The sequence below is a fragment of the Gallus gallus genome, chromosome Z (assembly GCF_016699485.2).
Source record: "Gallus gallus isolate bGalGal1 chromosome Z, bGalGal1.mat.broiler.GRCg7b, whole genome shotgun sequence".
In the NCBI taxonomy this organism is placed as follows: Eukaryota; Metazoa; Chordata; class Aves; order Galliformes; family Phasianidae; genus Gallus; species Gallus gallus.
Genome location: NC_052572.1, coordinates 44,866,630 through 44,887,773, shown reverse-complemented (window position 1 = coordinate 44,887,773; position 21,144 = coordinate 44,866,630). Strand labels below are relative to the sequence as shown.

Here is a 21,144-nt window from a genome sequence, read left to right as displayed (position 1 = left end):
ATCCTCAATTGGAAGGAATCCACAAGAGTCACACATTTCTACTCAAGCCTCCACAAAGGATTACCCAAAATTTTTGGGAGTATTGACCAAGAACTCCTTGAACTTCACAGCTTGAGGCCATGACCAGAACCCTGGGGAGGTTTCAGTGCCTGACCACCTTTTGGTGAAGAACCTTTCCCTAATTCCCAGTCTGACCCTCCCTTGATACAGCTCCACGCTGTTCCCTCGGGTCCTTTCTCTGTCACCAGAGAGCAGAGCTCAGTGCTGTCCTCCGCTCCCTGTGAGGGGCTGTAGGCCACCATGATGCCTCCTCTCAACCTTCTCTGCTCTAGGCTGGACAAACCCAGGGACCTCAGCTACTCTGCACACACCTTGTCCTCCCGACCCATCCCCATCCTTGTAGCTCTCATGTAGAGCTCTGCAATAGGAAGCTCTGTAATAGTTCTATGTCCATCTAATATTGTGACACCCAAACCCACACAAAGTGCAGGAGGTGAGCCCACACAGTGCAGAGCAGAGTGGACAGCCCCTCATCTTGTCTGGTGGCAATGGTGGTCTGATGCATCCCAAGATACAATTGGCACTTTGGGCTGCCAGGGCACACTACTGACTGAGATTCAACTTGCCATAAATCAGAACCTGTAGATCCCTTTCTGCAAGGCTGCTCTTTACTCTCATCCTCCAATCCATACATATAAGCATGGTTGCCCCATCCCAGGTGCAGAATTTAGCACTTGATTTGTTAAAAGTCATGCAGTTGGTGATTGTCTAGCTTTCTATCAAAATCTCATTGCAGGACCTCTCCACTCTCGGGGGAATATCATTTGCAAACTTACTTAGTCATGCGTAGATTTTTATGAGAGTGGCATGTAGGCTCTTGTTCACTGTTAGTGAAAACACGTAGGTAGGTACTGGTAGTGACTGTGCTGAAAGGTAGTGTTTTGTAGCTGAGAATTTTCTCTATCAAAGTACTGTTGTTGTGCCCTTTATATCTGTTGTAATTTCCACAGGAATCATAGAATCACAGAATGGTTTGGGTTGGAAGGAATCGTTAAGGTCATCTAGTTCCAACCCCGCTGCTACAGGCAGGGAGACCTGCCACTAGACCAGGTTGCTCAAAGCCCCATGCAGCCTGGCTTTGAATGCTTCCGGGGGAAAGGGGGAGGGGGAGGGGGGATTCATAACCTTGCTGGGCAACCTGTTGCAGTGTCTCACTGCCCTCACAGTAAAGAATTTCTTCCTAATATCTAGTCTAAATCTACCCTCTTCCAGTTTAAAACCATTTCTCCTTAGTCCTGTCACCACATGCTCTTATAGAAAGTCTTTCCCCATCTTTCCTGTAGGCCCCCTTCAGGTACTGGAAGGCCAGTATAATGTCTTCTCTGAGCTTTCTCTTCCCCAGGCTGAAGAGCTGCAGCTCTCTCAGCCTGTCCTTGCGGGGCAGGTGCTTCAGCCCTCTGATAGTCTTCGTGGCTGTCCTCTGGACCCACTTCAGCAGTTCAGTGTCCTTCTTGTGTTGGGGGCCCAACACAGCTGGACACGGTACTGCAGGTGGGGTTTCACAAGAGCAGAATAGAGGGGCAGAATCACCTCCCTTGACCTGCTGTTCACACTTCTCTTGATGCAGTAATAAATAGAATGCATTGCTTTCGGAATGACATAAGTATATGCCTGGCTATTTTTATTCTTAAGTGCATTTTTGTGATACTGTTGCAAATGATACAAGTATGATATGTCTTGTGGTATATATTTTATCCTTTTTTAGACACTTTCGTTTCTTTAGTGCTACTTCATGTAACCAGTGCTTATGTAACACTGAGCAAATCTGTGTTTACTGGGGGTAAATAGAGAAAGGAAAGATTAGTAGTATAGAGGTCCAGTGAGAAGAACTTTCAGATTCTCTCTTAGGGAGGAGATGTATGTTATTTGAAAAGGCATTCACTGGGAAACTGAATGAAATATAGCAGATACAAATCAAACATGAAAAAGGAAAAAAAATTATACTTAGCAGTGCCTTGCATGACGACCAGCCTCAGGCATCACAGTCTCCCTGTGTTGCTGAAACTGTAAAAGGGAGATTCTAACACAGTATTTCTCCTGCTACGTTGCATTGTCTGTTCATTTAAGTGCAGATCCTACTTAATACAGTTGAAAACTGCTAGCATTCTGAATGTGTTGCTGGTCTCTTGGTTGTTTTCCAATAGTGGCTTTGATTTACTGCTTCTCTTGACATTGAATTCATTTAAGATACCCTTTGAATAAGTATTGTTTGTTTCCTAAATAGACAGTGCTGTCCTGAAACTGTGGGCTTTGTCAAATTACATTGGATTATTTTTCATTAAAAAAACACAGTGCTAAACTCTACCATTATAAAGCCAATGAATGTGACATTAAATTTCTCTACTGAGATGTTATTTGCTATTTATGTGACAGCATTGCTTCCACAACAGTTAATATATTTTTTATTTTATTTTTTTTTATAATAACAACATCCTAAAAATGTAGATATATAAAATTGAGAAATGGGATTGGAAAAAGCAGAGGAGCTGATTGTCCTTCTTAACAGATTTGAGGATTTAGAATGGAGGTGACTTTGCGTTTTCAGTTCATTGCTTTGATCTCTGTCAGTGCCATAAATTAACATAGCTTCAGCTGTGGTTTAGTTTTTGTCTGGTAGTAATTCCAAGTGCTGGTCTGTGAAAAAAAGAAACTGTGCTCTGGGCACAGGTCTTTAGTTGTCCTTCAGAAGAACTTACTATGTAGAGAGAAGGGTTATATTTGATCAAATAATTTGTTGAGATTGACATAGCTAGTTCACACATTGTCTGTTAAAGCTGTCCTCCGTAGTATGCCTGCTGTCCTTCTCTTCCCCCTTTAGGTAGCCATGTTATGTATGTTTGATAATTTGGGAAATTCCAGCTCATCCTGCTAGTGTTTGAAATTGTATGTTACAGGGTAACAGACCTGTTAGTCTAACTTCAGTACCTGGGATGATTTAAAGAATACATGCATTATCGGGCAGAGTGAATATTAATTCTTGCCTTAGCAATGTGTTATCCTTCTACAGTAAGGAAGGTGGATGAAATATTTCTAGATTTTTTTTTTTCTGGCTTTGTTACTGTTCTTCATGGCGTCCTTCTGGACATACTGTTCAACTGTAAGTTGAGCAGGTTGATGTTACACAGGGACTATGAATTGGCTGAGTGGCAGATCTCAGAAGGTTGTAGTAAATGAAGCTTCATCTGGCTGGTGGCCAGTCACTAGGGGTGTCTCTGCTATTCCATTCCATTCTGTTCCTGAATGAGAGTGGCTAACTTTTTTAGCTCTTTTACTTTCCTTGTCTCAATTTCTATCCTGTATCTAGATATGATTGTTATTAAAGTGTAGCACCTCTTGATGTGGTACAGAAAACATTATGCTCTGTGGTATTCAGGAAATCCTAAGTTCATTGTTTAGTTGTTGCTACGGCTTTCAACATCAGAATAGCATGTTCAAATCTTGTATAGCACATACATTTTGCCTAGATAATGTGCTGGTTGTTGAGGTGGGCTGAAGCAGCTTTGACAGTGTTACAGAGAGACTGTTTCGTCTGCAGTGTTTGTTGGGCAAGCTGATTGAAAGTATTGCATAATACACTTAAGGTAATGTACAAATAATAATATTTTCATATCGGAGTAGGGAAAGTACATTTATGAAATGCTGCTGAAAATGAATGTAAGAGAAAAAAATCTACATGTGTTCAGCTGAAATGACGACATTATAAGGGATTTTCCTTGTGTCAAACAAGAATTCTACTGATAGTAAAGCATGTGTTACCTTCAAACTGGTTATCGAGCAGGTAAACAATAAACAAATGAAAATCTTGTCCCATTGGAGTCCCAGTGCTCTATAAGGAAGAAAAAAATTCATATAGAATGTAAAAATATGACTGAAATAATTTATCCCTTACATCTTCCTTTTGCATTGTAAATTCATGTACTGGAGTATGTGGTAGGCTATTAGTGTGAGGGACAAGTTCTTAAATGCATTTAGAAAGGATAATATGCACCCAGAAAGAAAATAGTTTTCATTTTTCTAATTGCCAAAGCTTGTTTCTGTTTGCACAGAAAGTAGATTCTGACATCCAAAGTTCATTTCATTATTCTTTTACAGAGAACATGATAAAACTATAAGAAAGAGCATGAAGAAACTGAGGAGTCTGTCTGTAAACTGAAGTGTATCATTGAAGACAAATAAATTGTCCTAACTAGCTTATATAGCATAAAAATTTACAAGGGAATTTTGAGAGGGCTGGCAGTAGAGAACTGTTTCTAAACAGTTTTATAAAAGTGCATCTGTCATTACCAGTATTTTCCCAGTTTTTGCTATTGTCATCAGGGATACAAAGCACACAGTGCCCTTTAGTTGTCAACAATAAAGTACCAAATAGAAATTTTTCAAATTAATAACGTAATATGCCTAAGTAAACTGCCAGAACTATTTTTCTAATTCATTTACAGTGATCAGTGGAGGAAACTGGGAAATTAATGGGATTCAGGGAGATGTCTTAAGAAAACACTATAGCTGATGCTGTAATAAATCTGGTCTATCAAGTGTCTTATTGAAGCACAAGAATTAAGAGGGTAGCGAAAAGCCTTTCACAGTTGTAACTAGCAAATATTTGAAAGAGAATTGTGTCTATTCTAGTGCATATATTGACCATTCAAGCTTAAAAGTGTGATCATGCTTTTGCATACGGAGGTGTTTTCTTGTCTATTTTTTAAACGTAAAAGTACATAAATTTGTTGGAGTAACTTTTTTTGAAGTTATGACAGGAAGAGCTTTGTAGCATTTCATCACTTATTTGATCCATCTTCTTTGCCTTCAAGACAATTGCAGTCTCTCTTAGGCATATTCATTTGTTGCTACAAATATTGGATGATTTTCATTGTTCTGTAATTACCCCACAAAAGGAATGAAGGTGCTTACTTAACTGAAAACAAAAGTAAACTTTGTGAAGTGACTTGGTATCACATTTTACAAGAAAAAGTCTATGTCTGAAACATAGCTACCTTTCTAACCAAGTGCAAAGTGTGTGTTCCAGCTAGGGAGTTATTGTTTTTCAGGAAAAGGGCTGCAAATACGAAATCAGGAGTTAGTATTCTGTTGCCAAACTTCACAATTATGTTTCTGGCTTCCTCTGGCAAAATTAACTTATGTGGAAGTGTAATTACGTGATTCAAATGTGCCTACTATAAATAATATTTCAGTTATCATAATTTCCCATGGATTTCCTCTATTTGCCCCTTAAGGCATATAGTTTTATGCATGTTTATTGTTCTGCTGGAAAAATTTTGAATTATATACTCAAGAGCAGCAATATAAAACAGGATAAAATACCTGGGTTGTGAACAGGTGGAAGAGAAGTCTATATGGAGTTAGAAGATGTAAATATTTAAGTATAAACTTATTTGATTTAATTACAATTATCCATTCCAGTTGTTATAGCTAGTTAGCACATAGTTTTAAGTAGTTGTTAATAATGACTAATATTTATATTTGTGGTCTTTTGAAGGATCTTTCACAACTTCTAAACCAGGAAATTTGCAGTTTGGGTTAGTAAAGGAAATCCATAATGAAATAGATGTTAAACCTGTTAACATTGCAGATGTAGGAGTCAGTCCGGCCCATAGACTTGAAATAGTGTGTTCTTTTTAGCTACTGTTTGTTGAAGCATTGTGTTTAAATTAATCCACCACCAGAACCTTCAAGTCCTTTTCTGTAGGATTGCTCTCATAGAATTGCGGGATCATAGAATCTTACACTTGGTCTTGTAGAACCTCTTTTGATTTGCATGTGCCCACTTTCGAAGTTTGTCTGGGTCCCTTTGGATGATTGTGTTAACTTCAGTACTGAGCTTGGTGTCATCAGCAAACTTGCTAAGAATACACTTAATCCCGCTGTTAATCTCATTGATAAAGATGTCAAAGACCACTGGTCCCAAGTTGGACCCCTAGGGGATACCGTTCATCAGTGGTCTCCATCTGGGCATACAACTGTTGACCACAGCCTGTGACCATCAAACGATTTTTATCCACTGAATAGTGCAGTCTTCAAATCTGTATCTTTCCAATTTAGAGATAGGAATGTGATGTGGGACAGTATCAAAGGCCTTGCAGAGAAAGACATTGTTCAGTAGTTAATGAGAAAGTATCAAATGGAATTCCATTTTTTTTCAGAGGTTACCTTTCATGACTATAGTTTTATACAGAGTTTTTAATTAATTGTTTAGAGGTCTCTATAGTTACATAAGATCCTGATCACCAGAATGCAGATAACTTCCACTTTCATTTGAGAATGTTAGTGTCTGCAACATCTGAATCATTTGTGTGGACTTTGTGACGCACACCTGAGAAACTGTTTCTTAGTTGTATTCTCTGGATCTAACTTTTGTATTCTTATGCTGGTCTTTCATTCATCATATAATAATCTCTAAACAGAAAGCAAATCCTCTTCAGGTAGTCCAAACTCTGCATCTCCTCATGTAGTCTCATATATATGAGGACTGCTTCAAAAGTAGTGCCTCTTATTTCATTCTGCTGATCCATGCTATCAGAGACGAGTATTGGTGGTATAGCAGTGGAGGTTGAACCGTCCTGCCAGTATTCCATAATGTATTGTTGCCACGTGAAAGATGGCAGCAGAGGGACAGTCTGACAAAAGGGTAACTGATATGGAAGTGTATTTGACGCAGCGGGTGTCACTGAATTCCTTCATGTGAGAAGAAAAAAACAAAAACAAAAACAAAAACTCTCATTGAAATTTATCAACAATTTATGAATGTTTATGGAGACCAAACAGTGGATGTGAGCACAGTGGGTGGTGTCTTTCAGCAGTGGTGACAGTGATGTAAAAGACAAACCAAGTTCTATTGTAGGGGGCCTGCTTTGCAGAGGGGCTGAACTCAGTGATCTCTAGAGGTCCATTCAAGCCCCTACAATTCTGTGATTCTGGACTTCAGGAGAACAGACTTCGAATTCTTCAGGGAACTGCTTGGCAGGGTGATGTGGGATAAAGCCCTCATAAAGGGATAAAGAGGGAAAAGGGACCCAAGAAGACTAGTTAGTAATCAAGGACCATCTCCTCTAAGCCCAGAAGCAGTGCATCCTAAGGAAAAGGAACACAGGCAAGAATGCCAGGAGGCCTCTGTGAATCACCAAGGAGCTCCCAGACTTACTTAAGCTCAAAAATTAAGTCTATAGGGAGTAGAAGCAAGAATGGAAGGACAGCAAAGTAGTTGTCTGAGCAGCCTGGGATCAGGTGAGGAAAGCTAAAACCCAGACAGAATTAAATCTAGCAAGGGACATAAAGGGGAACAAGAAAAAATTGTACAGGTATATCAGCAATAAAAGTTAGGCCAGGGAAGATGTGGGCCCTCTCTGGAAGGAAACTGGAGACCTGGTCACAGGGATAATGAATGCTCACATGGGAGCAGAAAGAACACCACATTCAACTTTCTCAGGACCTGTTGAACCAATACAAGACTGAAGGTGACAGTTTCCTGGATTGCATCATTACTAGTGATTAAATGTGGTGACATCACCGCAAGCTCGAGTTGAACCAGCAGTCCATGGAGTGGTAACGTGCATGATCTTCTGGGCTAGACAAGGAAGAGGTAATCCTTCTGGATTGTCTGTAGTCCAGACAGACAGTCAACTCTGACTGCTACATCATGATGCTGGCTTAGCTGAAGGCTCAAACTTTCAGAAGCAGGCCAGAGAAAAGGACAATCCTTCTCTTGCCAGGCTTCATACCAGTTTGAAAACTGTGGACCTCAGTGCTAGATAGTTCTACTGCATTCACTGTATTGTTCAAATTCAGTACTTTCTGACTTCTGTTAGGCTGATGAAAGCTGGACTGTCTAGGTAAGATTTTCCTAGCAGTGACAGTGTCATAGATGTGAAGCAGTGGGTCACTTCTGTTGGTGCAGATTTTTGCAAACAGGGCATGCATGCTCTTGTTCATCATCGGCAAAAATGCATAGCTATTGGTGGTGACTATGTTGAAAAATAGTTTTTTTAGCTGAGAATTTGCTCTATCAGTGTTCTTGTTCTCCGTATATTGGTTGTAGTTTCCATGCAAATAAATAAGAAACATTACTTTTGGAGTAACCTACATGGGAGTACTTTTTGTGTGTGTGTTAAATCTGGCTCTGTTGCTGACTTAAAGATAACATATAGTGAAATTGAGCCTGCTTTTTTGTTTTTATACTTAGAACCTTCATCTTCCTTACTGATTAAACACTGATGGTATAGTAGTAAATGAGTATTGGCTCTGGTTTGGGTTTAGCTGAGTGGAAGTGTGTATACAGAATATGCAATGTGTTAGCATGAGAAGTAATCCTTTTTGAACTCACTGTCTGAGCTGGCTTCTTATTTGGTGTCCTTCATATTACACACTACAGTAGTTCATTGGAATCTTCTTGACTGCTGTTTACTCTTAAACTACTGTTCAATGCTGCTTATTTATTCTTGTATCCTTTTTAGTAATTTAATATTCTTAAAATTTGAGTGCCAGCAATTTAGTGAAGACCACTGGGCTACTCAGTTTTTGTTATGAGTTAATTATTCACCCTTTTCTACCCCCTTTCTTTGAGCAACATAGTGGAATGGCGAGTGGGAGCTGCAGTTAGTCCATGGTACTTCATCTCTGCTGCTTCTCCATGGTCATTCTCTGTCCCTCCTCCACATGGGACCCACCCATGGGATGCTGTTCTTCCCAGACTGATCTTTCTTGGGCTGCCCACAGGCTGCAGCTCTCACAGCACTGCTCCAGCACAGCTTGGTACTGTGGGGCCCGCCCTTCAGGCACTGCTTCTCATAGGTCTCCTCGGGCAGCATCTCTTCCAGTCCTTCTGCCCCACTGCAGGCTGCTCCACATGGGCTGCAGCTCCAGTCTGGACTGTTCCTGGGGGAGTGTCCAGGGGCAGAGTGTCCTCATCTGCTGCTCTCTGGGCGGCTCCTCCATGGCTGCATGGGGAGATCTGCTCCATACTGCGCCCATGGGCTGCAGGGAGACAGCCTGCTCCTCCGTGGGCCTCTCCTGGGCTGCAGGGAGCTTCTGCTCTTTGCCTAGAGCTCCTTCTGACCTCCTCCTGCACTGACATGGGTGCCTGCAGGGCCACTTCTCTTCCATTTCTCACCCCTCTCTCCAAGCTGTTGTGTAGCATTTTTCTCTCATATCTTCTCTCCCAGAGCGCATCCAGCATTGCCTGTGGCTCAACTCTGGCAACAGTGATTCCCTGTATTATTTTATGAACTGTTTTGTTTTTTTTCCCTGTAGTGTGACTGTACTTTGAAGAAAATAATAATGGTATTTCAGAGATGTTCTTTATGAGACTGATGGTAAGTGGTACTTTGTTTTTCCCCAGCTAATCTTCCAGTACCAACTATTGCTGCAATAGATGGAATTGCGTTGGGTGGTGGCCTGGAACTTGCTTTAGCCTGTGACATAAGAGTGGCAGGTAAATCTGAAACTGTTAATTAAACATAGGATTATTAGTATTGCAGAAGGCTTAACTAACGTTTGCTGGACAACTGTCTTATAAAAATGACTGTTTTCTAGCATTGTTTATAACCAGTTACTTCAAAGAGATTTAGCAGAAACTTGACTGAAATACTTGCTAATAATTAACTTCATAACACTAAGCACTGATAGAGTATTTTTTTACTACATTTTCTTTTGCTATTTTTGCTTTAATAACATGCTTGTAATGTGAAAATTATTAGTGTACAGAACTTGCCTTGCTGAGATATTTTAATAAAGGCAGATCAGTTAAATCTATTAAAAGATTCTTCGTGAGGAAGTGCTTATGATGTGATTTGTGGTTCTTTATTAAGGAAATGTAACAAATTAACATTCTTGAAGGACATTATTACATATTTGGCAAATTGTTTTTCCATAGACTGTAGCAACAACTCACACTTTTATTTTTTTAGCCTCTTCTGCTAAGATGGGCCTAGTTGAAACGAAGCTGGCAATCATTCCGGGAGCAGGTATGAAATTTTAGCTATTTTTACCGTGTATAATAACAATCAACATGTGCTCTTGGTAATAGATTTCTGCCTGTTTGTAAACTTCAGCTTATTTTCATGTCTCCATTCGGGATCATTGACCTGTTTTTTAACTTACTGCCCGTGTTATTTTCTAAAAGTTAATTAAAAAATGTTTTACTCCTTGTAAGGGAGTGGCACTTTTGTTTTCAAAGTTACATTAACTAAAGAATAATTAAGTGATTCTGTAAATGAGATTTGATGTCTTGATCTGAAGGCTGAGTAATTTTGTTGAAGGTCAGAACAGGAAAAAACGTAGTGTTAACTGTCAGTGTATAAAAATAGTAATTTAATTAATGATCCACTTTTATGTTCTGTCTGGTACTTTAGATTACATATTCCATTTTCATGCTGCTTGTGAACTGATTGTAAGGAATTTAAAAACTGAAAAGGTAAAGGGAATAGATCTTTTGTCTTGCAAAAAAAAAATTGTTGCTGGGTTGGGGTTTTTTTTGGTTATTTTTTATGTTTTTAATGTGGAAGGCCACTTCACTGGCTTCTTCTGGATTCACGATGAATTAAAGTTAATAAAGTTACAGAATAACTAATATTTGCTTAGGGCTTTGTGTTATGAAATCTTGTGTTTGGATTTTTTAAAAAAATTCTGTGGATAAAGAATTTTCATTTACATTAATTTATCTGCCTTTCTGGGGAAAGGGTAGTACCTTGAAAACAAATGTATCCTCCTGACCCCCACCTGGCCTTGGCCATCATTTTTTGATGTTTTGGGAAACTTCGTACCTGTTTGTTTCCTATTGGGTGGTAACTATTCTGAATATTAGAAAAATTTAATTCTAATGACTAGTATTGCAGCTCATGTAGAGAGGAGAATTAAAAGTGCCTTGGTCATAGCACTGATATGAACTTTGTGTAAGAAACATTGTTATCCTGTTACTCATAAACAATGATTGTACTGTTTCATTTCAAATGTTCTTTTTATGGCTATTGTTGAGTTGTGATTTCAGTTGATAATTTCTCCCTGTCTCTTCTTTACCCCTGAAGTCAGAGCTACATTTTGCTTAATGATGCTGGAATTGGTGACTAGACCCTTTTTAGCAGACAGTAAAGATTAATTATGTAGTTGATTTTAAGGATATATTTCCTTCTGATGTAGTTATCATGAGATAACGTTCCTCTGCAATTATGTCCAGGTGAAGAAAAAGACAAAAAATGCAGTTGTTTTTTGGCATTTTTTTTCACTTGGTTGGTCCTTCATTCCACCCTCTCCCAAGGAATTGTGCAGGACAGTATTGAAGGCATACTGTCCAGGAAATTCAAGTCAAGCTGTCCAGATAGTCTCAATATTCAGCTTACTGAGCTTGTCTTAACATATTTTGTGTTATTTATAGATATTTCAAATTTGTAATGCTTTCAGCTTAACATGCTCAGCAACTGACTCATTATGAGTTCTGCTGAAGGACTCATTCAGAATGTTTTACTGCTACCCAGAGACCCAGAATGTTTTACTGCTACCCAGAGTTTGAAAAATCTTTTGTTTTCCTCATCCTAACCATGCTCTGAAGATGTCTTCACCTCCTTAAAAATATTTTACCAAGTTAGAATGCCTTTTAGACTCGTGAAATTCTAGAGTATGTTTAACAATTAATTTTTCCTTGCTTTTATCAGCCTATTTTTGCTGAATGTATTTCATCTTAGCAGAACTTCTTCTGATCAGCCTGTACTTGCACCACTCTTAATAACCGCTGAGGATGTTTTAGTCCTTTTCAGCTCCTGTCATCAAACTATTAATTCGTCATGCCTCGTGTCTTTAGAAAGTATAGAATGAGTGGAGGAAATTTATATATGTCATTTAGGGAAATAAATCAGATAGGGCCACTTTAATCTTAGGCTTTGTGGGTAAGTTGAACATTTTCTTACAGTGCTTACTTCCAGCTGCCCTGAAGCAAAGGAGGACAGGGCAGTGGAGCTGAAAAGTGAAATTTAGCCATTAAGACATATCAGTAGCTTTCTGCTACCATCTAGTACATCTGAAACTAATCAACAAATTGCGTTGCTTCTTTTTCTGACAAACTGTTCCTATTTTATTCTCCATTACCTGTCATGGATGTGCAATAAATGTAAAGATTTTAAATCATGATTGTTTGTGGTCATATGAAAATTTTCTCTATGTTGTTTTCTTTTTTATAAGTTACATAGTAAAAGATGTAGTAAAAGTGTGTTATTAGAATTTAGCAATCAAGTATTAAAATATCAGAGATAAATTATGATATTTTGGATCTTCTGTACTGTGTTGCATTCCATCCCGTTTTAAAATGTGAGCATGAAAAGACCCACTCCAGCACTGTCTAGCGAGCAACTAATTTTAACAGAAATTTCCCAGATCTGACAAATTTTGCTTCTGATTATGCACTAATGTTCTGCACCATTGTAAAGGCTAAGGTTAAGCAGCAATTAATTGAATCCTGGTTAGTATACAGTAATGAATTGTTGCTTCTAAGCCTGCTAACAAAGTAGGCATTCATAGAGTGTACCTTGTCTGTGCTAGCAACTCAAGTCTCTCAAAAGTGTCCATGATGGATAGCAGAGCAAAAGTAAGTGAGTATGACAGCAGTACCTCCTTTTATGCTTTAGTTTTGTGTACAGATACCTGCACAGAATGTGTTGGAGGAGGATTCAATCTCTTTCCTTTAGAAATTAAAATCCAGCTCTCTCTACACCATGAAAAAAGCCTTATCTGCCTAAATGCGAGCTAGGGAAGATAGAAAATCTTTACGTTTTTCCTTTTAGGTACTTCCTTCTATCTAGTAAGGAAGTTGAGACTCAGTGATCTAGAGGAAGTGCATATAAAAGAGAAAATGATGTGGTAACTCAGTGCTGAGGAAGTTACATGAGGTGAACAGTAATGATTTTTGTTTTCTTTAAAAAGTCTTCCAATTAATTGCGTAAGTAGTAGTTTGCCACCACACCAAGCATGTATATTGGACTATATGTTTGTCTTTTCAACCCCTTCTCTTCCTTGCTTTTCTTCCCTATGTGTTTTCAGTCTGTTAGTGAGTTGTAGTCTAGTTTGAACACAGACCAGTGGTTGCAAAAAAAAAATAGTGCCTAGAACTGCCTCAAAAGCAGGATGAAGCACTGACACAGGAGGAATGCACTGTGGATGCCCTAGTATTGGAAAATGTTTTGCAGAGTCACAGAAACACGGAACACCCCAGTCATGATACTCGTTTCAGTGGACAGCAGTGGGCTGGGAGACCAAACTTACTAGCTCTCTGTATAAGGAGGTGCTTGTGGCTTTTCTCAGTTATTGTTGAGTTGAAATTTTTGCTTTCTTAGTGAAAAAGCCATTTAAGTGAACTATTTTCTTTGTAACACTTTAGTTCTGTGCAGAACTCAGCACAAAAATTGTATGCTTTCTCTCTCTGTTGTTACTTCCTATACTTAATTAAAAGAGAAGCAAAACTCTTTCAGTAACTGAATGTAGTTTCTCATGTCTTTCTACATGAAAAGCGTTTCATGGTGGGAAGTTTCTCCTTAGTTAAATATTGGCGTTTGAAACATTTTTCTCTATTGTTCTCTGTTTTAAGGCTATCTTCATCCATAACTTACTTCAGTTTTTTTTACCTCTAGTCTTCTATAATGGGTATCATACTGGATCTACAGTACATGGATCATGTCTTTCTGAAAAATGTGCTTCTATTTGTTAATATGTTATTTGAATACCACTTAGTTACAGATCTGTTAAGAGGAGGTACAGGTGTTTGTAAACAGCATACTTAAATTTTCTTAATGTGTTAATAGAAAGAGATAAGGTTGGTGAGGATGAGAGAATGATGCTCTTTGTCAATAGGAAGTGGGATAGACAGGTATATATACACAAAAATCATTTGGATTTGTTCCATGCAATTGTTCTCATATAAATTTTATGTATAAGTATGAGACATTGGTATACATTGACACTTTGGCTTCCACAAAAAAAAAAAAAAAAAAAAAAACATGGTAAAATTGAAATTAATACACTGATGTCAGCAGATAATAAGACCCAGCTAAATGAAAAATGTAACTATTGTGCTGCATGCTTACAGCTTTTCACTACTCTATTCTATTTTGTTTATGATGGCATTTTAAGTAGCAAGGCTCCGTTCAAATCATCAAAGCAATTTTTGCCCTTATCCTTCCCTTGTACCAGAAAGAACTGTGGAATCATAGAGTACAGCAAGTGGGAAGGAATCCATAAGGATCAATGAATCTAACTCCCAGCTCCACACAGGGCCACTCAAAAATCAGACCATATGACTGAGAGCATTGTCCAGATGCTTCTTGAACTCCGGCAGCTCGGAGCCATGGCCTCTGCCCTGGGAAGTCTGACCAATGCCAACTGCTCTCTGGTGAAGAATATTCTCCTTACATCCAGCCTGACCATCCCCTGTTGCAGCTTCATGCCATTCCCTCTGGTCCTTCCCCTTTGTTTGCTTATCATTCTGTCCTTGCCTAGTGGCTCTGAAGTGTGTCATTTCCAACTGGCAGCTCTCTGCAATGCAGCTCCTCCTTCACAGCACCACCCCTTTGCATCTCCTGCTCTGCCTATCTCTCATTCCTCAAGCTGTGTGCTTTGGTGTCAAAGCATTTCAGATGTGCTTCATAGTATGTTGAACTGTTTTTTGTCTTTAATATCTACTGCATAGGAGAGTTTTAGTGGAAGCATTTATATGTTCTCTCTCCACTTCAGAAACAGTATTGTTTTGACTGTTTTTCTAGACTTTAAAATGTTTTTGGGGAAGTTTTGGTACTTATGAATTATAAAAATGAGAGAGGAACACACAAGAAATTAGTTTTCTTTGCACTGGAAGAAAATACAAGTGAGAATGAAAACTGAATTTAGGTAATCATTATGAATTTTCTGTATCTCTTAAATTATTCATCATTCACTATTAAAAACAGTGTGAAGGTTTCTGCTACAGGATTTATTTTAATGTTGAAAAAAAATACCCTATTTTGGATGAGAAAGGTGTTAAGGGAATTTCCAGATGTGAAAAAATCCTACAGAATGTGTTATTGCTAAGAACAGAAGTTGTACAATTCAACCGAGTGTAAATGTTAAATAAAATGTCAGACATTTCAAGTTGAAATCTAATGCATCTTATGATATATTGCCAGTATATTCTTTAAATTTGTATACATTCAGCAATAATGGGAATAATTGCATATAGCAAATAATGAAAAATTGAAGTGGTAGTGGTAGGACTTCTGAACATTAATTGTAATTTTTCTGTGGGTAGCTGCTGCATGATAATGCATTATAAGAGAGATACACTGAAAGAAAAATCTTCATGTTTTCTTATAACTTTAAAGCTGAATAATCTTGTACTTTTCTTTCCCATCTTTATTCTGATCCTCAGAAGAGCAATTCTTGCCATCTTTACTTTTTACATGACCTCTCTGTAGTTCTTGCAAATATAATTTTTTCTTATTACATGAAGACATCCTTTGAGTTCTCCTACCTTTTTAAATTTCAACTGCAGCTAGGAGGACTGATTACATAAAAATATCTGAAAGAATTAGCTTTGAGTTTATTTCTGCTTCTTTTCAGCTAGCTCATAAAAGCTGTTGTGATTTGTCTTATTTTGCCTGTTTCCCTATTCCAATCTTATGTCATATGTTTAATACCATAAATTTCCCAAATTAAATAGTGGTAACAGACAGTTTAAAATAAACTTTTGACTGAATATACATCTTTAGCATTTCATCAACATTGTTCTTAAAATTACAGTTATTGAGAAATGACAAGAAGATTAACTTTTTTCTTTTTTCCTGTTATAATTAAGCCAGACTTTGAAATTTTTTTCACTGAGGTCTATCAGTGCTTGCTTTGCATATACAATCCAATTATGATTTGATATGGCAAAAAAAGTTAAATTAGTTAGTCTGAGAATATTTATCTACATTTTCTTCAATCATCTGAAGTCTAGATAGCTTTATTTGCATTTTAATATTTTGTAATGTTTATTCTGTGCATTGTGTTAAATAAATAGCCTCAAGTAAAAAATTCCTAATAAGGTATGGAAAACAGATGTTTGTATATCCACTTTTTTTACAAAGGAATTAAACACAATAAATAGAATGTTACTAGAGAGAAGTAAATCAGTCCTACTCCTGTAAGTTAGGGAGCATTGTGGTTCTTATGTTTTCTTCTTTTTAAATAAAAGTAAGCTGATTTTCATCAAATGGATGATTTTTTTCCTCATTTTATGATCCCTTTTAACACTGATGTTAAGACAAAATTTTGAAATGTCATGCAATACTATCACTGCAAAACCTTTGTACATAAAACTAATGCCTTTCAAGTTTTATTTACAATATGTCTACATAAACAGGGTAATTTCTAAGTAGTGGTAATCTTCTGCAGATGATGGTAGGAGAACTCCAAATCGTCAAAGCTGGTCCCCGTTTTAACACGAGACATAGAGCATTGTTGCTGTGATACAGAGAATGCTGTATGCTTTGTGTGCTAGCCATAGAACTCTTTCCAAAATTGCATTAGAAACAAACAATTCTTCCTACAGAAAAATGTGTTAACCAAGGCTCTCTGTGTCCCCAGTGACTGCAACTCTGCTGAATATGTTTTAAATATCAAGTTTGGTTTCAGAGACAGAGCACTTCTGACTTCAGTTGTTTCTGCTAGCAAAGATTGTCAAACATTTCTTCCTGACCTAAATTTGGAGATATCTTATTTACAAACCAGAACTGTCACATATTTGAGAAGTTTCACTCGCGTGAGGAGCAACACTACATCCCCCATGTACTGCATCTAAATTAGTCCTTTATGCTGCAGGGGAAGGAGGAAATAAAACAAGAATAGAAAAAGCCCCAGAAGCAAAGTTGAACATTAGAGGAAGTGCAAGAGGTGAGAATTTTCTTGGCTTTGGAAAGCACAGCATAGAAGGCCTGATGTTACCATGATTTATATACAGAGAAATGAAATACTAGCAGCAAAAAATGATGTAGTCTTGTTTTAACTTTTTAACTTGTTCATATTTTGTGATTATAAAAACATTGATTTTTATATCAAAATTGGATTTTGGAGTACTATTTTATTGAAATTAGATTAAAATTTCATTTGTACAACCTGAATGATGCTATCAATTGTTATTCTCATAGATAGATCAGATCATGTCATCTCATCTGCTTGAAAATTGAGATTGGTGGATTGCTCATTTTGAATGGCAGCAAGAAAACTGAATAAATGTAACAGAGGATTTAGTTTCTTCAATCCTCCTTAATTGTTTATATTTAAGCCTCACTCAAGTGCTCTTTGATTTAGTGGGAGTTGTACTATCACATTCACATCTTTTTCAGACCATTTCTGTGACACTGAAAGTGTCTGTGAAGCTTTGAAAAGAAAACAAACTCAAACTTTACATTTGCAGTTTGACTTTATGCCCATGTACAGAATAGTGTGATACTGAATGGAAACCACGGTTTAGGAATACTGTAACTATATCAATTAAATTTACAGTAGGTACAAAGTAAAATATGTTCACATGAGGTACTCTAGTGAAAATGAGTTGGAGAGAATTAAGTAAGTAGAGAAAAGGATGGTTTAAACTGCTACCGGGTAAATAACTATATATTTTTCCAAAGCCAGTTAAAATTTAAAATGATACGTATACATTGCCTGTCAGTTAATCAGGTATAGATGAATATAGATGAATATAGATGAGTTCTATATTCATTCATAAGAATCCAGCAGAGTTCATGGAAGTAATACAAGAAGATCTGGGAAGGCAAAAAGTACTTTGTTCAAACCACTCATTTTTCTCTGTAAAAAGACTACCCTTTTCAGCCCCTAAACATGTCCTGAAAACACCACCTCATGTCTACCTAGAGATTTCTTGTGTACTCAAAATTATAAAATCATTATAGAATGTGCACATACACACCCTTATGTCATCTTCTTTCAACTTCTCATTTTCAACTTGATCTGCAAACTGTAGAAAAACTGAGTAGTAACATGTTTCTGGGTGAAGGTGAAGCATGGAGAAAATAAAAGGTAGCAATATGCAACTGTATAAAAGCTTCTGGTAAAAAAAATAAGTTTCTTAATTCTAAAAATTGACTTTGCACTTTAGAAGTAAATATTAGACAACTTAATCTCAATATCGACTATCTTATCTTCCCTCTTACTATGAACTAAGAGCTAAAACAAAAATTCCAAGCTTCAAAGTTGTAGAGTCAACCTCTTCTACGGGTATTATATCTTATTTTATAAGATTCTCCACTATCTGATTATTTTGTCCACATTCCTCTGTATTCACTACAATTTTTACGAAATTCCGCTTTTTGCGGATATTCTGCTTTTCCTCTGTTGTTTCACTTTCATTCTGACAACTTTTCTCTCCCTGTCTCTGTGGTAACACAAGGTAACACAAGTTGTAAGGTGAAATAAATCCTGTTTGGTATGTTAGGGAAGATAGAAAAAAGAGGCAGGTGAAAGTGCAGAAAATGATTAACTTTAAAGTGTCAGTGATGAATGAAAGTGCTTGAGTTAATCAATGCATCTGGAAGTTATTTTTTAAATTAAATTAATTATAAAGAAGATGAAGGGGAAAGAATACAGTATTTAGCAGAAATGTTTCACTACCAGTTATCAATTTATGTGTATTAAAGAAATACCAGGAAAGTGGAAACAAAATAATGGAAAGAGTGAAGAAGATTAATACCGTAGCGGCAGTTTTGGAGGTCTTGATTGCTGTGTCAGTCCTGTATCTCTGCATTGCTGTACCAGGAAACATAAACTCCTCATATTTCTAATTGTTATTTTTTTCCCAGTAGAAAACTGGTGATCTAAATATTCCTTGTAGTGCTAACGAAACCATTAATCTGCATAATGATAGACACAATTCAATACAAAATTATGAAAATGATCTGAATGACAATAGAATATGTAGCTAACCACAGTGCATATCACTTGGTAGTTTTCAGCACTTCTTTTGAGGTGGTGACCAGGTATATTTTTCAGTTACAGAAGTAGTAACAAAAGTACATTTAGAAGATTTCCATAATTCCCACACATGAGAAAAACAACATTCATACATAGGAACCAAAAAACTCTTAAGCCACTCTTTAACAGAGCTTTAAGTACATCAGCATCTGTGCAAACCTTCACTCCTTTATTTCTTTTACATCTACAGTTTGACACAATCTACTTATGATACTGCCACAGTCTCTGCATATGTTTGGGATAGAGTCTTCAAAAATCTGAAATCTGTACTGAGAGATTGTGCAAACAGTACCATTTTCAAGCAGAGACAGAAGGTGTATGAGGAAAAGAGAAGAATAGGTGGGCATGCTAATCAGGAAGTTAGTGACAGCGGAACAAAACAGGTTTGAGTAACAAACTTAAGAGCTTAAAAGCTCTTAATAAATAAGGAAAAGAAATAAGGTGCCAAGATTTTCCTATTCGTTCTCTTAAAAGGGGCTTGCTTGTAAAAAAAGAAAGCATTATGACTTCTAGAGGCATATTCACTGAACTAGTTATTTGTTCTGTTTTTAATTTCTATCTTTTTTTTTTTCCAGATGCTTCCATAGCATTTTTGAAATCTATGTGTATGGCTTCCCCAAACTTAGTTGCAATCATTTAAATCAGGTCAATTAAATTTGGTCAGAATTTTCACTGACATTAGTTTTTGTCTCAGTAAGGACTGTGAGAGCTATGGGATTTGGTCTAATAGTAATGAATCCAGAGGTAGTGAATTGAGAGGAAAAAATAAATTCCCAAATTTTATCAAGATTAAATGAGTAATGTGTTGCTGTCTTTTCTAGACTGTTTGTCTGAATCTTCATGCAAGTGACCCTTACTGTATATAGTACACAGATAGAACTGTGAAGAACTGCAGTTTAATCATTGGCATGTGTTAATATGGAAGTGTACAAGCATAGTTTTCTGAGTGAAATTAATATGTTGTGTTACTTATGTCGTATTAAAATTTAGTTTGGAAAAATGTGGGATTCTTTGCAGTGCAGAAATAGTTTTCTTAAATATTTTAGTTTACCTTCTGTACTTTACTTGGGTGACTGAAAAACAATTTTCAGAAAGCAACAGACCCTGAAAAGAAAGGGAAGGGAAGGGATTATATATCTTCTTCTGTGTTGTTTTTTAGATTCCTCTCCTCAATATGTCTCCATCTCAATATAGATGTTAGTGGGGGCGAAGGAGTGGGGCTGTAGTACCAGCTGGAGTATATAAATGGGGCCTAGCATAGACGCAGTAGTGCTTGGTAAGTTCCTAAAAATTATATCTACAGCTGTTGAGCTCATTCACAGTCAATGTTTTTTGAAGAGGAGCCAAGGCATTTTTAATCAAGGAAGATTACCAGGCAGATTACTGTGTACTGAATACTTAAAAATAGACTTACTTTTATTAGTAAAACTTCTTTGTTTAAGCCAGAAGTGTTATATTTTTCTGAGAAAATGCAAAAGCTACTTTGATTTAAAACAGAATTAAATTATTATGAATGAGATGTGGAAAGAGATAATGAGATGGAAAGAAGATAATATTTATTCTCTCTAATGGGAATATTATACAGAAATGCCAGCATGAGTAATGTAAGTGCATTTTAGCTTTAAATTTTAATGGATCTCAGACTGGGGCATTTTGTGGAGAAAGAGGGCTTTCTGTGCCATGTTCGATTGGAAAACATCTGATTTAAAGGAAGTTGTTTTGGAATGTTTTAGTCTTTGTGAAGTTATCTTGGTAATCTGATCTCATAGAACCAATTGCTATTCTTTTCCTACCCTAATGAAACTAGTTGATTTGTTTTTGGCACACATCCAAGCTGTGAAATTTATTTGATGTTCAAGACCACTATCTAGAAATAGTGATGCAATATCAGCAACGCTGCAATTCATTTCGTGAACATCGTTTACAGCGCCTTAGAATTAATTTATTTACTGACCTGTTAATACCTATAGTCTATCACTGGCTAATATAGCAGAGGAAGTGCCTGGAAATAGTCATGGTCACCCTACCAAGAGATTAGTTACAGGATTTCTTTTTAGTGTAACATTTTTTTGTTTTGTTTTGATCATATTG

General features: G+C 37.0%; 1 protein-coding gene across 10 annotated transcripts in view; it reads left to right on the top strand.

Annotated features, from left to right (window-relative positions):
• The window catches only part of AUH (AU RNA binding methylglutaconyl-CoA hydratase), a 112,070-nt gene that overhangs the window by 43,900 nt on the left and 47,026 nt on the right, over positions 1-21,144 (top strand). For 4 of the 10 annotated variants that reach the window (XM_040655553.2, XM_040655552.2, XM_015280295.4 and 1 more), the window contains 3 exons: positions 9,410-9,502; positions 9,978-10,034; positions 16,885-16,956. The exons of 1 other annotated variant lie outside the window; for it this stretch is intronic. In XM_040655553.2, the coding sequence (XP_040511487.1) occupies positions 9,410-9,502; positions 9,978-10,034; positions 16,885-16,956 (222 nt within the window). Of the gene's footprint in view, positions 1-9,321; positions 9,379-9,409; positions 9,503-9,977; positions 10,035-14,241; positions 16,278-16,884; positions 16,957-21,144 lie in introns of those variants that run through there. 5 more of the 10 variants (XM_040655554.2, NM_001252606.2, XM_025144721.3 and 2 more) reach the window with 4 other exon arrangements.